Here is an 18,759-nt window from a genome sequence, read left to right on the forward strand (position 1 = left end):
AGTAGGCACATTACACTTTTAACTCTTGGTGGCAACTCCCTCTTGTGGCATTTGTGTGTGCACACAGTTGAGATCTCCCTTTTTAGTGGGCATGGTCTCTCTATAAAGCTTGTAAGATTCGCACTGATCATTTACCCTGTCCCACACTATGGGGAGACATGATTCGACATTCCGCCTTGGCATGACCATGCATATTACACTATGTACACTCTTAAAGTGCACCTTTGTCTTGGGGCACTCGCACACAGTTGAGATCTCCCATTTCAAGGGGTAAGATCTCTCTATAAGAGTCCGTCCCGACAGATGTAGGAGCTTCCGTAGATCGCCATGGTAGGAGGTGGCCAAGAAATTGTAGAGGAGGGTGCACTTTGGTACACCTTATTGCCAATGTGTCCGCTACTAGAGTCGGCAGTAGCATGGTTGAACACAATTGGCATGGAGGGGTCGAGGGCAGCTTTAAAAATTCAAAATCTGAAATTAAATTTTTTTTATTTAAACCACTTTGGTAACATCAAATGTGCTCTGGAGCCCTATGCCCACTTCTTCACGGCCCGAGCTGCCTCCTGGACTCCAGTGTGGAACCATTTCCTCCGCTCAAAAGACCCGTAGGACATTTTTGGCTCTCTCTCACACACACACACACACTCACGCGCACACGTTCTCTCTCTCTCTCTCTCTCTCTCTCTCTCTCTCTCTCTCTACTTCCGTCCACATTCATCGAAAGCTTCTCTCTGTGCAAGCAGCGAATGCCATGGGAACCGCCACGACCACCGTCTCCCCCCTAGCCAAGTACAAGCTGGTGTTTCTCGGTGATCAATCCGTGGGGAAAACCAGCATCATCACCAGATTCATGTACGACAAGTTCGACAACACTTACCAGGTTTGCAATCCCGAATCTTCATGATTTCTTGAGATCTTTTTGGCAATGGCGATCACTACCGTGTGGATCTGATCGAGTCAAGGGCCCCTTGCTGCTCTTTGTCTTTCTACTGTAGATTGTGTGGATTAGTAACCTGTGACTGAAGCCCTGTCATTGCTTTTTTGCTTTCTATTGTTAATTCTATGGATTATCAGCTTTTCTTAGCAATAAGGATGAATCATTATGCGATAATTTGTGACCATCATCCCAATTCCGTCATTGTGATTTCAAGATCTGTCAATAGACCATTCAACTGAACATGATTCGGGTATGTATTCCTAGATCTATGAACTGCCCAAGGTGGTCGTTTTTATAGACTACCTGCCATCTGTTCATGACTTGTCAAGCTACTCGTGTATGTGTGCATGGATTATCATGTCCGAGAGACGCATGGAAGTGGAAAAACATTGGTTAATGCCAGATTTTCGTTTTGTTGACCAGTGAATTCTGCAAAATTTCATTGTGGTCTTGTTGTTGTTGGGCATCCCCTGATATCGAACTTTATGGCACCACTACCCTGGGCATTGATGATACGTAGGCTTCAAGTCTGCCATGTTTCAAGGTGAAGTAGGTCTGAGTTATCCAACGTACTGCATTTTGGAGCCCAAATATGTGATGTTGCTGTACTTACTTTGATTTCAAGTGTGATGTGTAGCGTTTTTGAGGACTTCCAAACCAAGGGACTGACAGAATGACCTGAAGTTTTCTTAGCATACAATGATGGGATTATTGACATCCTCAGATATGCCATGATTCTGATTCAGAGCCCAATAGATATCGAGTGGGTTCACTTGTTGTTGGGCTCCTTCTGTGGAAACCCAATCTCACCTAGCAGCCTCCGCAGCCACACAACCTCGCAAGCAGCACCACAAGCAGCCCGGTACTCTGCCTCTGTCGAAGATAAGGCAATAGTTGGATGCCTCTTACTGCTCCTGAGCTGAGGGTAAAACTGTAACCTGAAGTAGATCTCCTCGTGTCTGGATCTCCTCCCCAATCCGAGTCACTCCAACCTTGGAGTCTGACTCCATCCCCTCCTATGTAGAAGAGTCCTAGATCCTTCGTACTCTGCAGATACCGCAAGATCCGCAATCCTGCGTCCCAATGAGACTTCAATTGTGTCTGCATAAAAGAGCTCAACAGCCCCACGGAGAAGCTCAAGTCCAATCTGGTGTTCAGCAACCAGATCAATGAACCAACCAGCTTCCGATAGTGCGAGGCATCAACTGGCTCACAAGGATCATTAACAGTTAACTTTGTATTCAGGTCCGTCGGCAAAGTACGATTGATTACCTGCGGTGTGCAATTGAGGAAGATAAATGAACGGACCCTGGCGTTGACACGATCCCACAACTGTGCTTGTGCCTCGCGGTCCGTTTTGGTTGACTCTAACTCTCCTTCCTCTGCTTCCGGTCGTGGAACCCCGACAATGATGAAATCAGCAAGGTCATACGACTCTAGCATAGATTCCATCATAACCTTCCATATGCCGTAATTGTTCCCGTCCAACTGACGGTCCACTGGGAACGTGGGGAGTGTTGGGATCTTCACATGCTGCTCAGCCATCTCTAACAAATCTGCCATTGCGGGGATGTAATGAAAAAGGGTAGGTGGGTGGGAAAAAAAACTTACACCTGCAAGTGGCTGTCCAGCAATTCAGCCCGCCGTCCTCTTGCTTCTTCTCTTCCCGAACAATCCCGAACAATCCACCAATCAGCAACGCAACAGTCCCCCTCTTGCTCACACAACTCCCAAGATCTATCAAGAGCCTAGGGCTCTGATACCATGTCAGAATACGCAGTGGAGATGATAACCAAATCTGAGACCACAAGAGCAAGTAGAGTGGAGAAAATAGACAGCACAAGAGAAGGAGTGAGATAGGCATGTAACTCTGCTCTATATACACAAGATCCCGGAATGATACAAGATGATATGACAAGGGAGCACAGTTGGCCTGCATCAGAAGCAGCCGACAGGCCCTAAACCTCCACGACTTGCTGAAGGCACCCAGTCGGCCAGCTATAATGAGTCGGCCAGCTCATAGGTGAAGTCGTGGACCTGATGCAGCAGTTGGCCAGAATTTGTGAGCTCCAGCCACCACAGGGCAGCCACCCAAGCCATAGAAAAATGGGAAAAATGGGGAAAAATACGGGGAGTGAGGAAAAATGAGAAAAATACCTACGAGGGCGGGCACACCCACAACAGAGGACCTGGTGTCTCAATAAAGATAGGAGATGACTTCTAACAGGTCTATGCCTGGACCAAAGTAGTCTTCCTCCTCCCATGGACATGGCAGTTCACACGGAGTCTTGCCGAGGGTCCCTTACGACAACGGCTAGTGGTATGGGACGCTAGGGCTGACTCGCTTGGCCTGTGGGAGTGGAACCTTAGCCCTTGGCTTTGGGGAGATTCTTGATGGAATCTACGGTTGGGAGGTTAGTTTGCATGTACTCTTCTGTGTTCTAACCTTGTGTGATTAGCTTGTGTACCAGGTAATCTTATGGGAACTTCACAGTTGGTATTGGAGCTTGTTTGATCACAAAAGCAGGAAACTTTACAAGGTTTGTGTGCCTACTAGCATGTGTTGTAAATAGTCGCCTTGTCCAAGTATCTCTGGGTCATCATGTTCATGTTTGATTTGCAAAATCTGGTAAGTGCTTTTTGTTGGGGTTGCATGACGGAACCTGGTGGATTCTATGGAGAGAGAGAGAGAGAGAGAGAGAGAGAGAGAGAGAGAGAGAGAGAGAGATGCACATGTGCGAGTTGGGGTATGCTGTCCCAGGAACCCCCAGAAACCCTAAAATGCAGTAAACACTAAGTCCCTTGTTTTTTTGGCGGTGCTATGTTGTGGTTCGCATGATTTGCTGCACTGTTTGTCTCTCCTATGTAAGCATGGGATGGTGGTATGGCTGTGTGAGCACTTGGGCAGCAGGTGGTACAGCAGCGCACAGTACCATGCAAGGCGCACAACAGCAGTGCGCAGGGCCGTACAGGTCTGCGCTGGCATACAGATGGCAGTACTGCTGTCCACAGCAGCTACAGTGGTCGCAGCAGGTAAAGCAAGCAGGTAGGCCACAGCAATGCAGCACAAGGGCAAGGGGAAGGGGTTGTGTGGCATACAGATGCAGCTGTACAGATGATGCATACAGAGGTAGCCGTACATCAGGCATACATGGATTGAAGAAGGCAAACACTACAGCTGGCGCCGTATAATAATTTTAGGGAGTTTGAATTTTATATTTTTAGCAACTTCTGGGCTGAAACAGTAAGCTCAAAGGGAGAGAGGGGGGGGGGATGGGGGGGGGTTCATTAATACTTTTAACTCCTTTAAAAAAGGCATCCCTACTATTTATAGTGGAAAGCACATGTAGTGTTTTGTTTCACCTATAAAAACATGGTCTAGGGGTGTTTAACTCATCTTACCCTACTCCAAACGTGACAAAACTTTGGGGACGGTCTGTTGTGTGGATTCACAACACAGTTTCCGTCTCTCATGGGTGGAGCATCGGGGGTGCCTAAGCATGGAAAGGGCCCCCGTAGACACCAGAATAGCCAACAACAGGAGATGATATATGCTAACACCCCCTCTCACGTCCTGGTGGTCACCCAAGACCCAAGGACTTGCCATGAATGCTAATAGTTGACAGATAATCCTTTGGCGAATAAGTCTGCAGCATTGTCCTAAGTAGGACAATATTCAAGGATAATGTCTCTCCAAGATCCGCTCTTGCACAAAGTGGTTCGCAATCTCCATATGCTTGGTCTGCGCATGAAATACTAGATTCTTAGCAATAGCCAAGCAGCTTTGGTTGTCGCATGAGATAAGGGTCGGCTGTTGCTATCGAAAACCGATCTGCAACCAAATCACCTCACAAGTAGCCGAAGAGGACGCTCGATACTCCGCCTCAGTCAATGAAAGCACCACCGTAGGCTGCTTTTTACTCGTCCATGAAATTGCTCTATATCCAAGAGTAAAACAATACCCAGCAGTAGATCGTAGAGAATCCGCATCTCCAAACCAATCGGAGTCGTCCAACCACATAAAGGGGTCCCCCCTCCATAGAAAATACCGAAATCCTCGATACCTTGCAAGTACCGCAAGATGCGGAGTATTGCCTGCTAGTGAACTTTCAAAGATTCCTACATGAAAGCACTGAGAGTTTCCACCACAAATGCACAATCAAGCCGTGTATTGAGTAACCAAATCAAGGAACTAACTAGTTTCCTATACAAAAGTGTATCTGCCCCTGGATTGGATCCAGAAGAGGAGAGTTTGATGTCGGGATACATGGCGGAAGTGATGGGCTTACAATCTGTCATCCTGAAAGCCTCTAGCAGCTGTGTAACATACCGCTGCTCAAAAATGAATATGCCATTTAAGCGCTGAAAAATCTCCAATCCAAGAAAGAAGTGAAGCAACCCAAGGTTTGTCATCTCAAATTCCTTACTGAGGGCAGCCTTTGTCTTTGCTGTATGGCTGCCTATGATGATCAAGTTGTCCACATCGAGAATGATAAGAGTATACAACCCTTTCTCGGGATAGATGTAGAGCTTTGGATCAACCGCCAACCGCTTGAAACCCTTCTATTGAAAGGGGGTCTACCTTGGAGCAGCAGTAGTACGGGATCGATTAAGAATATAAACACAGTAGCAAATGCCTCCGCCCAAAGCTTTTGAGTGAGAATCCGATGTTCCAACATTGTCCGAGCCATCTCAATCACCGTTTGGTTCTTCCATTCCACTACGCCATTCTTTGAAAGAGAACTTGTCTTGTCAAACTCCCGTTAAATGCTATGTAGCTCACAATACTGGTTAAACTGATGAGAAGTAAACTCGCCTCCTTTGTCGGCTCGTAATGTCAAGACGGAGTGTTCTGACTGTTTCTCCACCAAGGTTCTCCATGTTTGGAATCTGTTGAAAGTTTCATCTTTGGATTGAGAAAATAGGTCGAGGTATACCTGCTAAAATCATCAACCAAAAGAAAAACATAACTTGCAGAACCAAGAGACGGAGTGCGCATCAGGTCGCACAAATCCGCATGAACTAACTCTAGAGGTGTTGTAGATCACCGTGTAGCCTTCTTTGGAAAGGCCTCCCGATGTTGTTTCCCTTTGAGACAAGAGTAACAAGGGCCCTCACATGTGCCAACATCTAGCAATCCATCCACCAGCTGCTCCCAAAAAGCCTTCCGCAAGGCCTCCAAATGAAGATGTCCAAATCTAGCATGCCAGAGATCGCCTGTGCCGATACCCATGTGAGAGTAAAGAGTCGTGAGTTTGTAGAGGCCATAGTCCTCTATGCCTTGCCATAGGATCTTGTCAGTGAGAGGGTCTCGAATGATCACAAAATCCTCCATAAATTCCACCTTAGTGTCCAATTTGCAAATCTCATGTCCAGAAAGCAGATGGGATCCTAAATTTGGCACATATAGATAATAGCACTCTCAAGGTGTACACGCCAATCCTTGCTAGGATAAGTCATGTGTTGTGTGGCACCATTGTCCAAAATCCACTGAGGAGAGTGGAAACAAGAAGGAAAAGCCTGTTGGGGAGAATCGGACTCGATATCAATCATGGTGACAAAAGCTAACTCCTCCACAACTTTGGCGGATGAGCTTGCCCCATGTCCTTTGACTTTCCTTCCAAGTCCCGCATGCGGCTTCGGCATTGTCGCCAAAAGTACCCGTGTTTGGAGCAGTAATCCACAGTTGAAGACGCCTTCGGCTTACCATCCTTGGGAGTCCTTGGAATCCTTAGAGTCCTTAGAGGAAGGTGCTGTTAGAAATATAAACCCAACTTGTCCCTTAGCCATAAAACAAATGTGCATAGGATGAAGTGTTATCCTAAGGTCAAATCAAAGTATGTAGCATCACTCCACATGTCCATCCACATGTCAAGGGGAATCCCTACATCAAAGGAGTTGTGGAGCATATTTAGGAGAAGCATCTAGCTCATCTACATCATCAATGATGTCATCTAGGACTGGATCCAAAGGCTATATAAAGCCCATGTAGCACTCACATTGTGAATGAAGTAATGCAGTTATTTCTCATATTATGAATGGCTCAAATCTCTTCCCACCTCGATTTCTTTCATGGTATCAGAGCCAATTATGTTCCCAAGGCCCTCATTAAGTTAATTTATTAGTTACTTAGCATATTAATTAAGTTATTAATCACCCACCATTAGTGGAGCCAAAATAGGCTTTTCCAAAACAGTACCCACCTGCATTGGAGGACTTCCATCGCCTTCTACAGGTAGATCGTGGCGCGTTTTCTTCACAAGATATCTCCCTTTGCTCAGGGCGTAGGTCGCCATCGCCTCAATTTGACAAATTTGCTGCTATACGACCTGACATTGTTGTTTTCCCCAAATCGTCATCGCTTCTGAGAAGGTGGCTGCTGCAGAGCCTTGTTCTCTCTCCAAAAAAGGAATTGCAACACAATTCCTCTGAGTCACACATGCGCCCCAACGTGCTCTAGCTTCCCCTAAAAGGGCTTGCCAAATGGTGGAGCCAATCTCCAATGCCCAACTAATTTGCAGAGGGAAGTTCTACTGCAGTTTTTCTACATAAGCATTTTAATGCTTGGTGGTAATGATCTTGCTTAATCCTTTTTTAATGATCATAATAATGTTATCTCATGCACAAAAGGTCTTTGATTAAGCATTATCACATCTCTATCCACATAGATAATATGTGTGTATGTGTGGTTATGAAGCTTAAATGCCACCTCTTGTAAAGGGATTATAGACATTGTCCCGAGTATATCTTCTCAGTGGGGTAAGACCTCCCTATCTATGGCATCCATATCAATCATGGCTTCTAATTCTAAGTGTCCTGATAAGTTCAATGGCATAGGATTTCACACTTGGCAAACAAAGGTCAAGGGGCATGTAATGAGAAAGAACTTCTGGAGCTTGGTCAAACCACAAGTAAAAGGAGAGGGAGAAGGAGTTGTGACTAGAGCTACCACTGTTGCTTTGCAAGCAAAGGATGGACGAGCTTTAGGGATAATAATCATAGCATTAGATGATAATTTTATACATTATATGGATGATGCTGACACTGCGGCTCAAGCTTGGGAAACACTTGAGAAAAATTTTTGTGCTAAAGCAAAGCATTCTAAGATTAGTCTTAAAATGCTACTCTGGGCTCACAATAGAAGCAAATGAAGGAGTAGCTTCACTCATCAATAGGTTAAAGAGTCTTATGACTCAACTTGCCTTATAAAGATATTGTTGCCATCTTATTGAAGACTAAAATACTGTTGCCATCTTATTGAAGACTATGCCTTCAAATTTTGATCAACTTGTCACTGTACTTAAAGAGAAGGATCCTATTCCTGCTTTGGAAAGTGTGATAAACTCTTTGCAGGAAGAAGAAAAAAAAACAAATCAAAGACTTCCAAGAAGGTGCCTATGCGATCTCCACCATCAACAACAAGAAGAAATGTGCAACTTGTGGGAGGACTAATCACCAAACAAAGGATTGCTTCACCAACAACCCTTGTGTGCACTGTGGGAAGACAAATCATCCATCACAAAGATGCTATCTCAAGGACAAAAAGAAAGAGAAGTTGAAGAAAATCACTTTGCAGAAGTCTCCGGTATTGTTGAACCTAGAGATGATGATGATTCCTATGCTTTGTAAAAAGATTGTCATTGTCCACTCTTGTATGGTAAAAAAAGCCTTAGTTGTTTTCTTCCCTTGTTTGTAAAGAGTAATCAAACCTTGTTATTGTATGGTTGAGACTCTAATGTATCAAGGGGGGATGTTGTTAGGCTCAAAACTTTTACTAGAGTGTCAAGTTTGGCTTAAGGGGAGTGTTAGAAATATAAGCCCAACTTGTCCCTTAGCCATAAAACAAATGTGCATAGGATGAAGTGTTATCCTAAGGTCAAATCAGAGTATGTAGCATCACTCCACATGTCAAGGGGGCATCCCTACATCAAAGGAGTCGTGGAGCATATTTAGAAGAAGCATCTAGCTCATCTACATCATCAGTGATGTCATCCAAGACTGGATCCAAAGGCTATATAAAGCCCATGTAGCACTCACATTGTAAATGAAGCAATGCAGTTATTTCTCATATTATGAATGGCTCAAATCTCTTCCCACCTTGATTTCTTTCAGGTGCCCCACCTTTGCCTTTGTTAGACTCCTCCCCCTTCTCTGTCGAATGAAAGCTTGGCTACCTTTCTTTGAAGAAGAATCCCTAAATCTACTCTCCTGATCAAGGACCATAGGCACCAACTCATCCCAGGTTATGGTTTCCATCCATCCTGAGGTAAGAAGTTAAGAATAAAAGCTCTCATATTTTGGGGACAATTAGCAAGTAGCCGAATGGCCATATCCTCGGTGGAAATCTCCTTCCCACACCCAGAAATCCAAATCACAATGACTCCAATTTATGTCAAAGGGCAACTTAAAGATGTAGAGAAATGACAAAAATACTAAAGCTCCAAGAGAGAGATGAGAGGAAACAGCAAAACGCTGATGCACTAATCCTCAAGAAAAGATGGATACAACCAGCCCGTAGGCGAGGAGTGGACTCCGTAGGCAGAGGGCTAAGGGTGCTCACCAAAGGATGAAGAAACCATGATCAAAAGTGAGGGAGAGGGCAACATATATATACACCCCATATGAATTGGCCGACTGCCTCCTAGATGCTACACGACTTGAAAAATAGGCATAAATGCCATAAAATAGGGTGATAAAAATAGGAAAAATATGAGAAACGGGGGAAAATATGGGGGCTGCCTCAGCATGGAAAGGACCCCCATAGACACCAGAATAGCCACCAACAAGAGATGATATATGCTAACAAGTGGAGACGCAACCAAGTGATCATGTTTACCGTGTGAACTTGGCAGCAAGGCATGGACAGATTTGGGACCGGCGGGTTTCTCAGCTGCTGATCTCTACCCAAGATTATACATAGCCCCTAGATTTTTTACTTCCATGTTTGCCCAAAACCTAAAAACCTTCATACTGTTGCATGGTTGCCTGCATGCCTGAGTCCTAGAAGGCTGCTGACTGCCATTGAGAGCTTTCATAAGGCTGTTGACTCGGCTCTCATGCCTTCCATGATGGTGATGCTGATGATGATGATGTTGATGATACTAATGATGATCATGATGCTCTAAATGTTGTCGTAACTACTATCCTAATCACGGATTATGATGTTCATGCTAAGGATTAGTCATGGCACAGGCGTGCACATGACACATGAAGAGGGTGAATTAGATTCTAGAGGATATGCTTCTTAGAATATCAGTGAGAGCTGCCGAGACGTCAGAAAGCTTGTCGATGTGGGTGGAATATGCCTGGCAAATGCCCACAAACGACCAAATATCATAAGCAATTTCCAAGATCTCCCAATTTAGGATTTCTACCACCTTTGCAAGATCTAATTATATATCCATGGTAATGAACCTCGTATAGATAAAACTCTGATTTTTCTCATTGGCATGCAGCTCATTGCTTTCCAACAATTTTATCACTTTCTCTACATCTATGTTATGCTGCTCTTCTGTACCTGAAAAAAACAGTATGTCATCCAAGAAGATGAAGACACATGTCACCAATTGGCCGACCATTTGGTCCATCTTCAGATTTGTGTCTCGTTCACTTGAGGCCAGGCCGGTGTCTCATGTGAAGGGGCCAGTATTTTGCATAACATGGACGGGAGCCAGACTGGTGCCACCCGTGTATGACTTGGACTGTGTTCTATCCATGGGATTGTCACGCCATGGAAGAGCCAGTATTTGTGCCGTGTCTTGCCTATGGGACCGTCACTCCATAGGAAGATCGGGATTTATGTTTTTTTTGTGCCATCATTGTGCCCAACAGAAATGTTTAGTACTTGTTCCATGAACGGGGGATATGTCCATGATACTGTTTGCACATGCATTCATGTTTTGCATGTTTGGAACTGTTTTCGCGTGACTTGTATTCTTGTGTTTGCTTGTTTGACGTGCCACTTACTGAGCGGGGACGCCTGCCAGTGAGTCGTGAAGTTTGCTTTGTCTTCTGACGAGTTTCGTTGCGTGTGAACAGGTGTATTACATTTGTTTATTTCATAGCATTCTTTTTAACCTTTGTTTTTATAAGGTTGTAGTTTCACACTCATTAATGAGTGGGCACCCTTCCCAATATCTCATGGTACCTTTAGCAGGGTGGGCACCCATTTTGGGCACCCACGAATGGGCCATGGTGGGGAGAGAACTCCTCCCTTAATCTTGTGTGTGGGGGTGGGTGCATGGCCACCTACACACCCCCCTTGGGAACGTTGGAGCTGGCCGCTTCCATGCAATCAAGGTGGGCCGGCCAGCTGTTGGTCGTGTGTCCCTCCATGCAAATCAGGGGTAATACTTCTCTTGCATAAAAGTGGCTATGCATGGCCACCTTCTCTCTTCATCTTGCTGTGCAGGCGGCTGTCCTCTTGCCTTGCAGGTGATTGTGCGCAGGTCCTCCCATACCTCTCTTGCCAGCAGGCGGCTGCGCCCAGACGCCACCCTCTCTACCTTGCAAGCGGCTGCGCACAGGTCTCACTCCTCTGTGGCCAGCAGGCGGCTGCGCCAAGGCGCCACCCTCTCTTGCTTGCAGACGGCTGCGCACAAGACTCACCTCTCTTGCCAACAGGCGGCTGCGCCTAGGCGCCACTCTCTCTTGTTTGCAGACGGCTGCACACAGGCCCTCCTTATTTTGCCTGCAGGCGGCTATGCCCAGGTGTCCTTCTCTAGCCCCTATGCAGCTGCACTCTGGTGCCTCTGATACTTGTTCTCCCACTAGCGAGCTACAGGTGACTCTCTCACTTGCGGGCTGGCAGCAACAGCAGTAATAGAGACTTCTCCTTTCATACGTAGGTGCCTAGTACTTTTGAAGGCCATATCCATTATTTTACAAGGTAAGTGGCTTGAGATTTAAGCAAAGGTTTTTGGTGTAAATCTTACAAGGGATTCTCTCTGTTGCGAGCACCCGTTCGGTACCGGGTAGTCCAAGCTTTTGGTGAGCCACGGTCCATGGGTGCCAAGATCGGGAGAGCCAGGCGTTAGTACGGGAGCGCCTGTTTATGCGTGGTCCTGGAACACCAGTGGGACGCTCCCAATAATATATCATATATTGAGGGGGGGGTCAGCCCGTTCCGGCCCCAGTGCTGGTGTCCATTGATCATCATTTCATTTCATTTCAGTTTTCAGTTGTTATTGAGTTGTCCATTTATATTGTGATATTTAAGTTGTGCTATTACGCGTGTGGGTGTCCAACGGAGTCTATTCCCACTTGACGGGATCGGTTTCATTGGTATTAGAGCACGGTTATTTCCCTCTTCTTAGTGGGGAAAACGAACCTGTGTTTTGGACACCCCGCTTCTAGCACACTTAACACAATGGACAGCCAAGACAACCCTTTGGAAGTGCCTAATTCGAGGGGCCCATCAAGTGCCTCGCGTGGTTCTGATGCTTTACTGGGAAGGCACAAGCCCCTTGAGAGGTTGAATGATAGTGATTCGAGGGGACAACCGTCTCGTGGAAAGACAGTTATGCAAGAAGAGTCTGATGCAATGAGGGCTGAATTGGAGCATATGAGAAAGCTTTTGCAGGCACAAGAGCAAGAGCTGAAATTTTTGAATGAAGATCCCCATGTGCAAAGTGCCATTGAAGCCAGGTAAGCCGATGCAATGGTAGACATGACTTTTGAGTCCATGGCACGAGAAGTGGGCAAGAAGCCAAGGGAGTTGGCACTTTCCTACCTCCTCCGCAAAGGTGACATCAAAGAGGGGGAAGATGGAGAGCTGAAATTCAGAAATCCATCTCGCTTGAAGCATGGAGATCCCGCATCTCAAAGGTTGAGGTCATTTATGCAAAGGGAAGAGGTGACAGCCACCTCTCGTCATGCATCTTCTCCACAAGGCACAAAGGGTGACAGGTATATGTATGCTAGTGCTCATGGAGGGCATGATGGTCACATGTATTCAAGGCATGTATCCCATGGAGGGGGTGACAGGTCTGCCACTAGAAGAGCCTTGCTTACTGAGTTGTCTCATGGAGAGACATTGCCTTATGCAGGAAGGTCACATGCATCTGATTCTCAGGTTCGTGGAGCACATGTCACCGTGCTTCATGAAACTTCCATGATGGCCCATGGAGCCCATGCAGATAGGGCTGCCCCGTTGGATAAGGGAAAAAGAAAAAGAGAGGACCATGAGCCTCATCCCAGAAAGCTCAAGGAATTTAAAGCAGGTGACAAGTCCGTTAATTTTGATGTTTTTCATGGAGAGCATGATGCTTCCAAGGTGTTAGCATTCGTGGCACAGTTTGATATTGCTTTTAGTGATGAGGATTTCATTGAGAAGTCTAAAGTACGCCATGCTAGCATGTTCTTGAAGGGGACCGCCGCTCATTGGTGGATCACTGAAAAGACCACCAAAGATCCCATTTGCACTTGGAAAGAGTTTAAGGACAGATTTTAGGCCCAATTCTTGCCACCTAATGCAGAGCAAACTCTCACCTAAAAGTGGGATAGACTTGAGCAAAAAGATAATGAAAGTGTGCAGCAGTATGTCAATAAGTTTTGGAAAGTGTTGCTTGAGGTAACTCCCTTTATGCAAATCACTGAGGATGAAAGAAAGAGGAAGTTTCGCCCCGGATTGCAACCAGCTTATCGTTCAGGCATTGAATTGCACCCGAAACACACTTTGCAACAGCTTATAGCCTCTGCTCTTGCTATGGAGCAATTGGTGCTCAAAATTAAGCAAGATCAAGGGGGTTCTAAGGGCAAAGATAAGGCTGTTCCAAACCTGCAAAAAGGTGGACAGCCGCCTAAAAAAAAAGCTTCCGAGAGGTCCAGAAGGGAGGTAAAGCTGAAAATACCTCATCCATGGATAGGGTGCTCAAGAAGAACAGGTTTGGCTTGACTCCTGAGCAAAGGGAGCAATATGCGAAAGAGGAGAAATGTTTTGCATGTGGAAGCAAAGAGCATATGTTTTGGCAATGCCCCAAACGTAAGCAAGATGCAAGAGGACAAGCAGTCTAAGCCTAATGTGCATGCAGTTCCCGATATGCAAGGTAGTGTTGATCATGCTGGCAAAGAGGGAGATTCCATTCCTATTGTATCACACATCCATATTAATAAAGCAATAAAGAAGAGTCTTTCTGCGTACTTGGTTTTTTTGTTTGTGAAAAGATAGAACATAATGATGTGAATGCGGATGTATTGACATAAGCTTGGAAAGAAGAATTTGGTAGTAGATGCATTGTCCAGGAGGCCATATGTGGTTGCAATTTCAGTAGCCTCACATGGGGAATTGACTACTATGCCTTATTTGTATCATTTGGATGCTGATTTTTGTCATATTTGGGCTGATTTGATGGCTGGTCACACTCATGTCTCTTATGTGATCAAAGAGGGCTATCTCATGAATGAAAATTGCTTGTGTGGTGAAGGACATGCGTCCCAAGGTTTTAAAGGAATGTCATGCCGCACCCTATGCTGATCATCGTGGTATCATGCCTACTACACGCATGATTGAGAGATATTTCTTTTGGCCAAGCATGCGTGAAGACATTGAGGCATATGTACGTGCATGTCTTACTTGCCAAAAGGTAAAATTTGACAGGCAAAAGCCTCTAGGTTTACTTCAGCCATTACCTATTCCCTTGTAGCCATGGGAAAGTATTACTATGGATTTTATTATGGACTTGCCTAGATCCCAGCATGGGAATGATGCTATTTGGACCATTGTGGACAGGTTTAGCAAGCAAGCTCATTTCTTCCTCGTCAAGAAAACCATTAAAGTTGATCATATGGTGAAGCTTTTTCTTGCTAATATTTTCAAGCATCATGGTATGCCTAAATCCATTGTTGGGGATAGAGATCCCAGGACTACGAGCCTCTTCTAGAGGGCTTTATTTGATAACATGGGCACTAAACTTTAGTTTTCATCAGCTTATCATCCCCAAACGGATGGCCAAAGTGAAGCTGCAAATTCAGTCGTGTTGGATTTGTTGAAGTATTATGTGGCAAATCAAAAGACTGCATGGGAGAAGTATCTTCCACTTGTTGAGTTTGCCTACAACAATACGATCCATGCCTCCACGGGAAAGATCCCGTTTGAGATTATTTATGGCAGAGTGGTTTTGCCACCCATCCTTCGTACAAAGGATGAGATTTTTGCAGCTGATGAGTATGTTTGTGACTTGGATGTAGCCTTTGCTCAGGTACGGACAGCCATTGCAAGGTCACAAGATAAGCATAAAATGGCTGCTGACAAGCATAGAAGGGACATGCAAGTCAAAGAAGGTGATTGGGTTTTGCTGAAATTTGAGAAAGCTAGGCTTCGGAAGAGGCCAGGACGAGAAGGATCATATCCTAAGCTTTCTCCTCGCTATTATGGACCCTTCAAGGTGATTCAAAAGATCAATGAAGTGTCATACAGGCTTGCTTTACCTAGTCATTGGAAGATTCACAATGCATTTCATGTGAGTCTTTTGTGGAAATATGTCGGGCCAGACCCTGACGAGCCTGACATCGAAGATCCGCCAGAGATTGATGAGCTTGAGGAGATCCTCCAGCTAGAACAGATTGTCTTTCACAAGGAGAGAGAGCTACCTGCAGGAAAGCTTTCCAGGAGATACCTTGTGAAGTTCAAGAATTATTTACCCATTGATGCAAAGTGGGTAAACGAGGATTATTTTGTTGATTACCCACCGTCGTTGCAGGCATATCTTTAGGCTTTTCAGTTGAGGACAACTCTTTAGAAGCCCGGGGGGATGTCACCAATTGGCCGACCATTTGGTCCATCTCCAGATTTGTGTTTCGTTCACTTGAGGCCAGGCCGCGGTGTCTCATGTGAAGGGGCTAGTATTTTGCATAACATGGACGGGAGCCAGACTGGTGCCACCCGTGTATGACTTGGACTGTGTTCTATCCATGGGATTGTCACGCCATGGAAGAGCCAGTATTTGTGCCGTGTCTTGCCTATGGGACTGTCACACCATAGGAAGATTGGGATTTATGTTTTTTTTGTCGTGCCATCATTGTGTCCGACAGAAATGTTTAGTACTTGTTCCATGAACGGGAGATATGTCCATGATACTGTTTGCACATGCATTCATGTTTTGCATGTTTGGAACTGTTTTCGCGTGACTTGTATTCTTGTGTTTGCTTGTTTGACGTGCCACTTACTGAGCGGGGACGCGTGCCAGTGAGTCGTGAAGTTTGCTCTGTCTTCTGACGAGTTTCGTTGCGTGTGAATAGGTGGTAAGTGTATTACATTTGTTTATTTCATAGCATTCTTTTTAACCTTTGTTTTTATAAGGTTGTAGTTTCACACTCATTAATGAGTGGGCACCCTTCCCAATATCTCATGGTACGTTTAGAAGGGTGGGCACCCATTTTGGGCACCCACGAATGGGCCATGGTGGGGAGAGAACTCCTCCCTTAATCTTGTGTGTGGGGGTGGGTGCATGGCCACCTACCCATCCCCCTTGGGAACGTTGGAGCTGGCCGCTTCCATGCAATCAAGGTGGGCCGGCCAGCTGTTGGTCGTGTGTCCCTCCATGCAAATCAAGGGTAATACTTCTCTTGCATAAAAGTGGCTATACATGGCCACCTTCTCTCTTCATCTTGCTGTGCAGGCGGCTGTCCTCTTGCCTTGCAGGTGACTGTGCGCAGGTCCTCCCATACCTCTCTTGCCAGCAGGCGGCTGCGCCCAGACGCCACCCTCTCTACCTTGCAGGCGGCTGCGCACAGGTCTCACTCCTCTGTGGCCAGCAGGCGGCTGCGCCCAGGCGCCACCCTCTCTTGTTTGCAGACGGCTGCGCACAGGCCCTCCTTATTTTGCCTGCAGGCGGTTGTGCCCAGGTGTCCTTCTCTAGTCCCTATGTAGCTGCACTCAGGTGCCTCTGATACTTGTTCTCCCACTAGCGAGCTACAGGTGACTCTCTCACTTGCGGGCTGGCAGCAACAGCAGTAATAGAGACTTCTCCTTTCATACGTGGGTGCCTAGTACTTCTGAAGGCCATATCCATTATTTTACAAGGTAAGTGGATTGAGATTTAAGCAAAGGTTTTTGGTGTAAATCTTACAAGGGATACTCTCTGCTATGAACACGTTCGGTGCCGGTAGTCCAAGCTTCTGGAGAGCCATGGTCCATGGGTGCCGAGATCGGGAGAGCCAGGCGTTAGTACGGGAGCGCCTGTTTGTGCGTGGTCCTGGAACACCAGTGGGGCGTGCTCTGCGGATTCTAGTGAAGGCACAGGACCGTAGAGATTAGACTTCTTGTTGATGGCTCTCCTTCGAACGTCTACTTCAAGTCTCTTGTTTGGTAACTGTATTCATCTCAGTTGTACATGGACATCATCTGGTTCATTGAACCCATGGAGCATTGTATCACTTAAATACTCCCAATAATATATCATATATTGAGGGGGGGGTCGGCCCGTTCTGGCCCCAGTGCTGGTGTCCATTGATCATCATTTCATTTCATTTCAGTTTTCAGTTGTTATTGAGTTGTCCATTTATATTGTTATATTTAAGTTGTGCTATCACGCGTGTGGGTGTCCAACGGAGTCTATTCCCACTTGACGGGATCGGTTTCAACACACTTATGCACAAACAGAGGTGCTGTGACATGTGGGTGATTGATCGTAGTAAAACAACCTCAGGCTTAACTAAACTGCACTTAATTATACTTTAGAGACAGACAATGGTGTCAATGCAATGCAATGTGACTATATTAAATGCAATTGTCACAAAGAAGATCTATAAATAGATCTATGCCTGTCCTAGATGAATATCCTTCTTGGGAAGAGAGAGATGCTGAATGTTGATGATGATGAATGTTCCCTTCTCCAATGCTGAGGTCCACCCTTTGGCTGATAGCTTTCCTCTATGTAGGAGGCAGCAGATGAACTTGATGCTAACTTCTATCTATATGCTGAATATGTTGTCTACTGTATGTTGAATGCTGCTTCTGATCCCCTGTGCTTCCCTTCCCTTTGTGCTTGTGCTTCCACCACCTCACCTTCCGCCGCCTTCCTTCCCGTCCTACGCCCATTTGCCTCCACCTCTGCCCCCCTGCTCGCCCTCTTTTTCCCCCCTCCCCCCGTCGCCTTGCCCTTGGTGCCCCTCCCTCCTACTGGCCACTGCCCCCGACTCCTCCCGCCTTCTCCTTCTACAGCACGCTGCCCCCCCTCCCTCTGCCTCTCCCTTTCTTCCCTTGTCCCCTTTGGCTTCACCACTTCCTTCTTGCCTCTTCCCTTCCGTATTCAGCACGCAGTTTCTTAGGTTCTTAGGCTTCTATATCTTTCAGCAAGCTTCGACCTCTTCTCATCTTCATCCCTCAGGAGGACTCCCTGGCAGCCGCTCCATCATCCCCGACCAAGGTTGCCGTTCCTTGCCTATCCTTTTCAAAAGCAGAACTTCAACTCCTCGCTTTGACAGTCGCATCCCTCGAGGCCTCCACTCTGGTGTGCAAGATTGTGGGTAGCCGCCTGGCGCACGGACAGCTCAAGGATCTTTTACAAGCTAGCCTCCTTAGCGCGCCTAGAAAGATTATTGATATTCATCCTTTGGGACGTGGCTACTACCAGGCTGAGTTTGACTCACCAGCGGCGTCAAATAGTCATGCAGTTGAGCCCCGTTGCACTGCGCACGGCCCAAGAAATGGAGTAAGCCTAAGTCGGTCATCTCAAACTCATTTGACAATGCAGCCTTCGTCACTGCTATGTGCTCCACATGACCACTAGTGAGAATAAGATCATCCACATAAAGGATAATCAACGTGACCAAACCGCATTCCCGAAAGAGATACAAGTTAGGATCTGCAAACTGATCTATGA

At 46.1% G+C, this 18,759-nt stretch overlaps 1 protein-coding gene across 1 annotated transcript in view; it reads left to right on the top strand.

The window, feature by feature from the left end:
* Window positions 1-631: 631 nt before the first annotated feature.
* The window catches only part of LOC147610256 (ras-related protein RABH1e-like), a 29,967-nt gene continuing 11,839 nt past the window's right edge, over window positions 632-18,759 (top strand). Inside the window, exon 1 of the mRNA XM_086786311.1 lies at window positions 632-880. Coding sequence (XP_086642437.1) covers window positions 752-880 — 129 coding nt within the window. The 5' untranslated portion in view covers window positions 632-751. The remainder of the gene's footprint in view (window positions 881-18,759) is intronic.

The sequence above is a fragment of the Cibotium barometz genome, chromosome 49, assembly GCF_041138505.1.
Source record: "Cibotium barometz isolate CiBa-2024 chromosome 49, ASM4113850v1, whole genome shotgun sequence".
Lineage (NCBI taxonomy): Eukaryota > Viridiplantae > Streptophyta > Polypodiopsida > Cyatheales > Cibotiaceae > Cibotium > Cibotium barometz.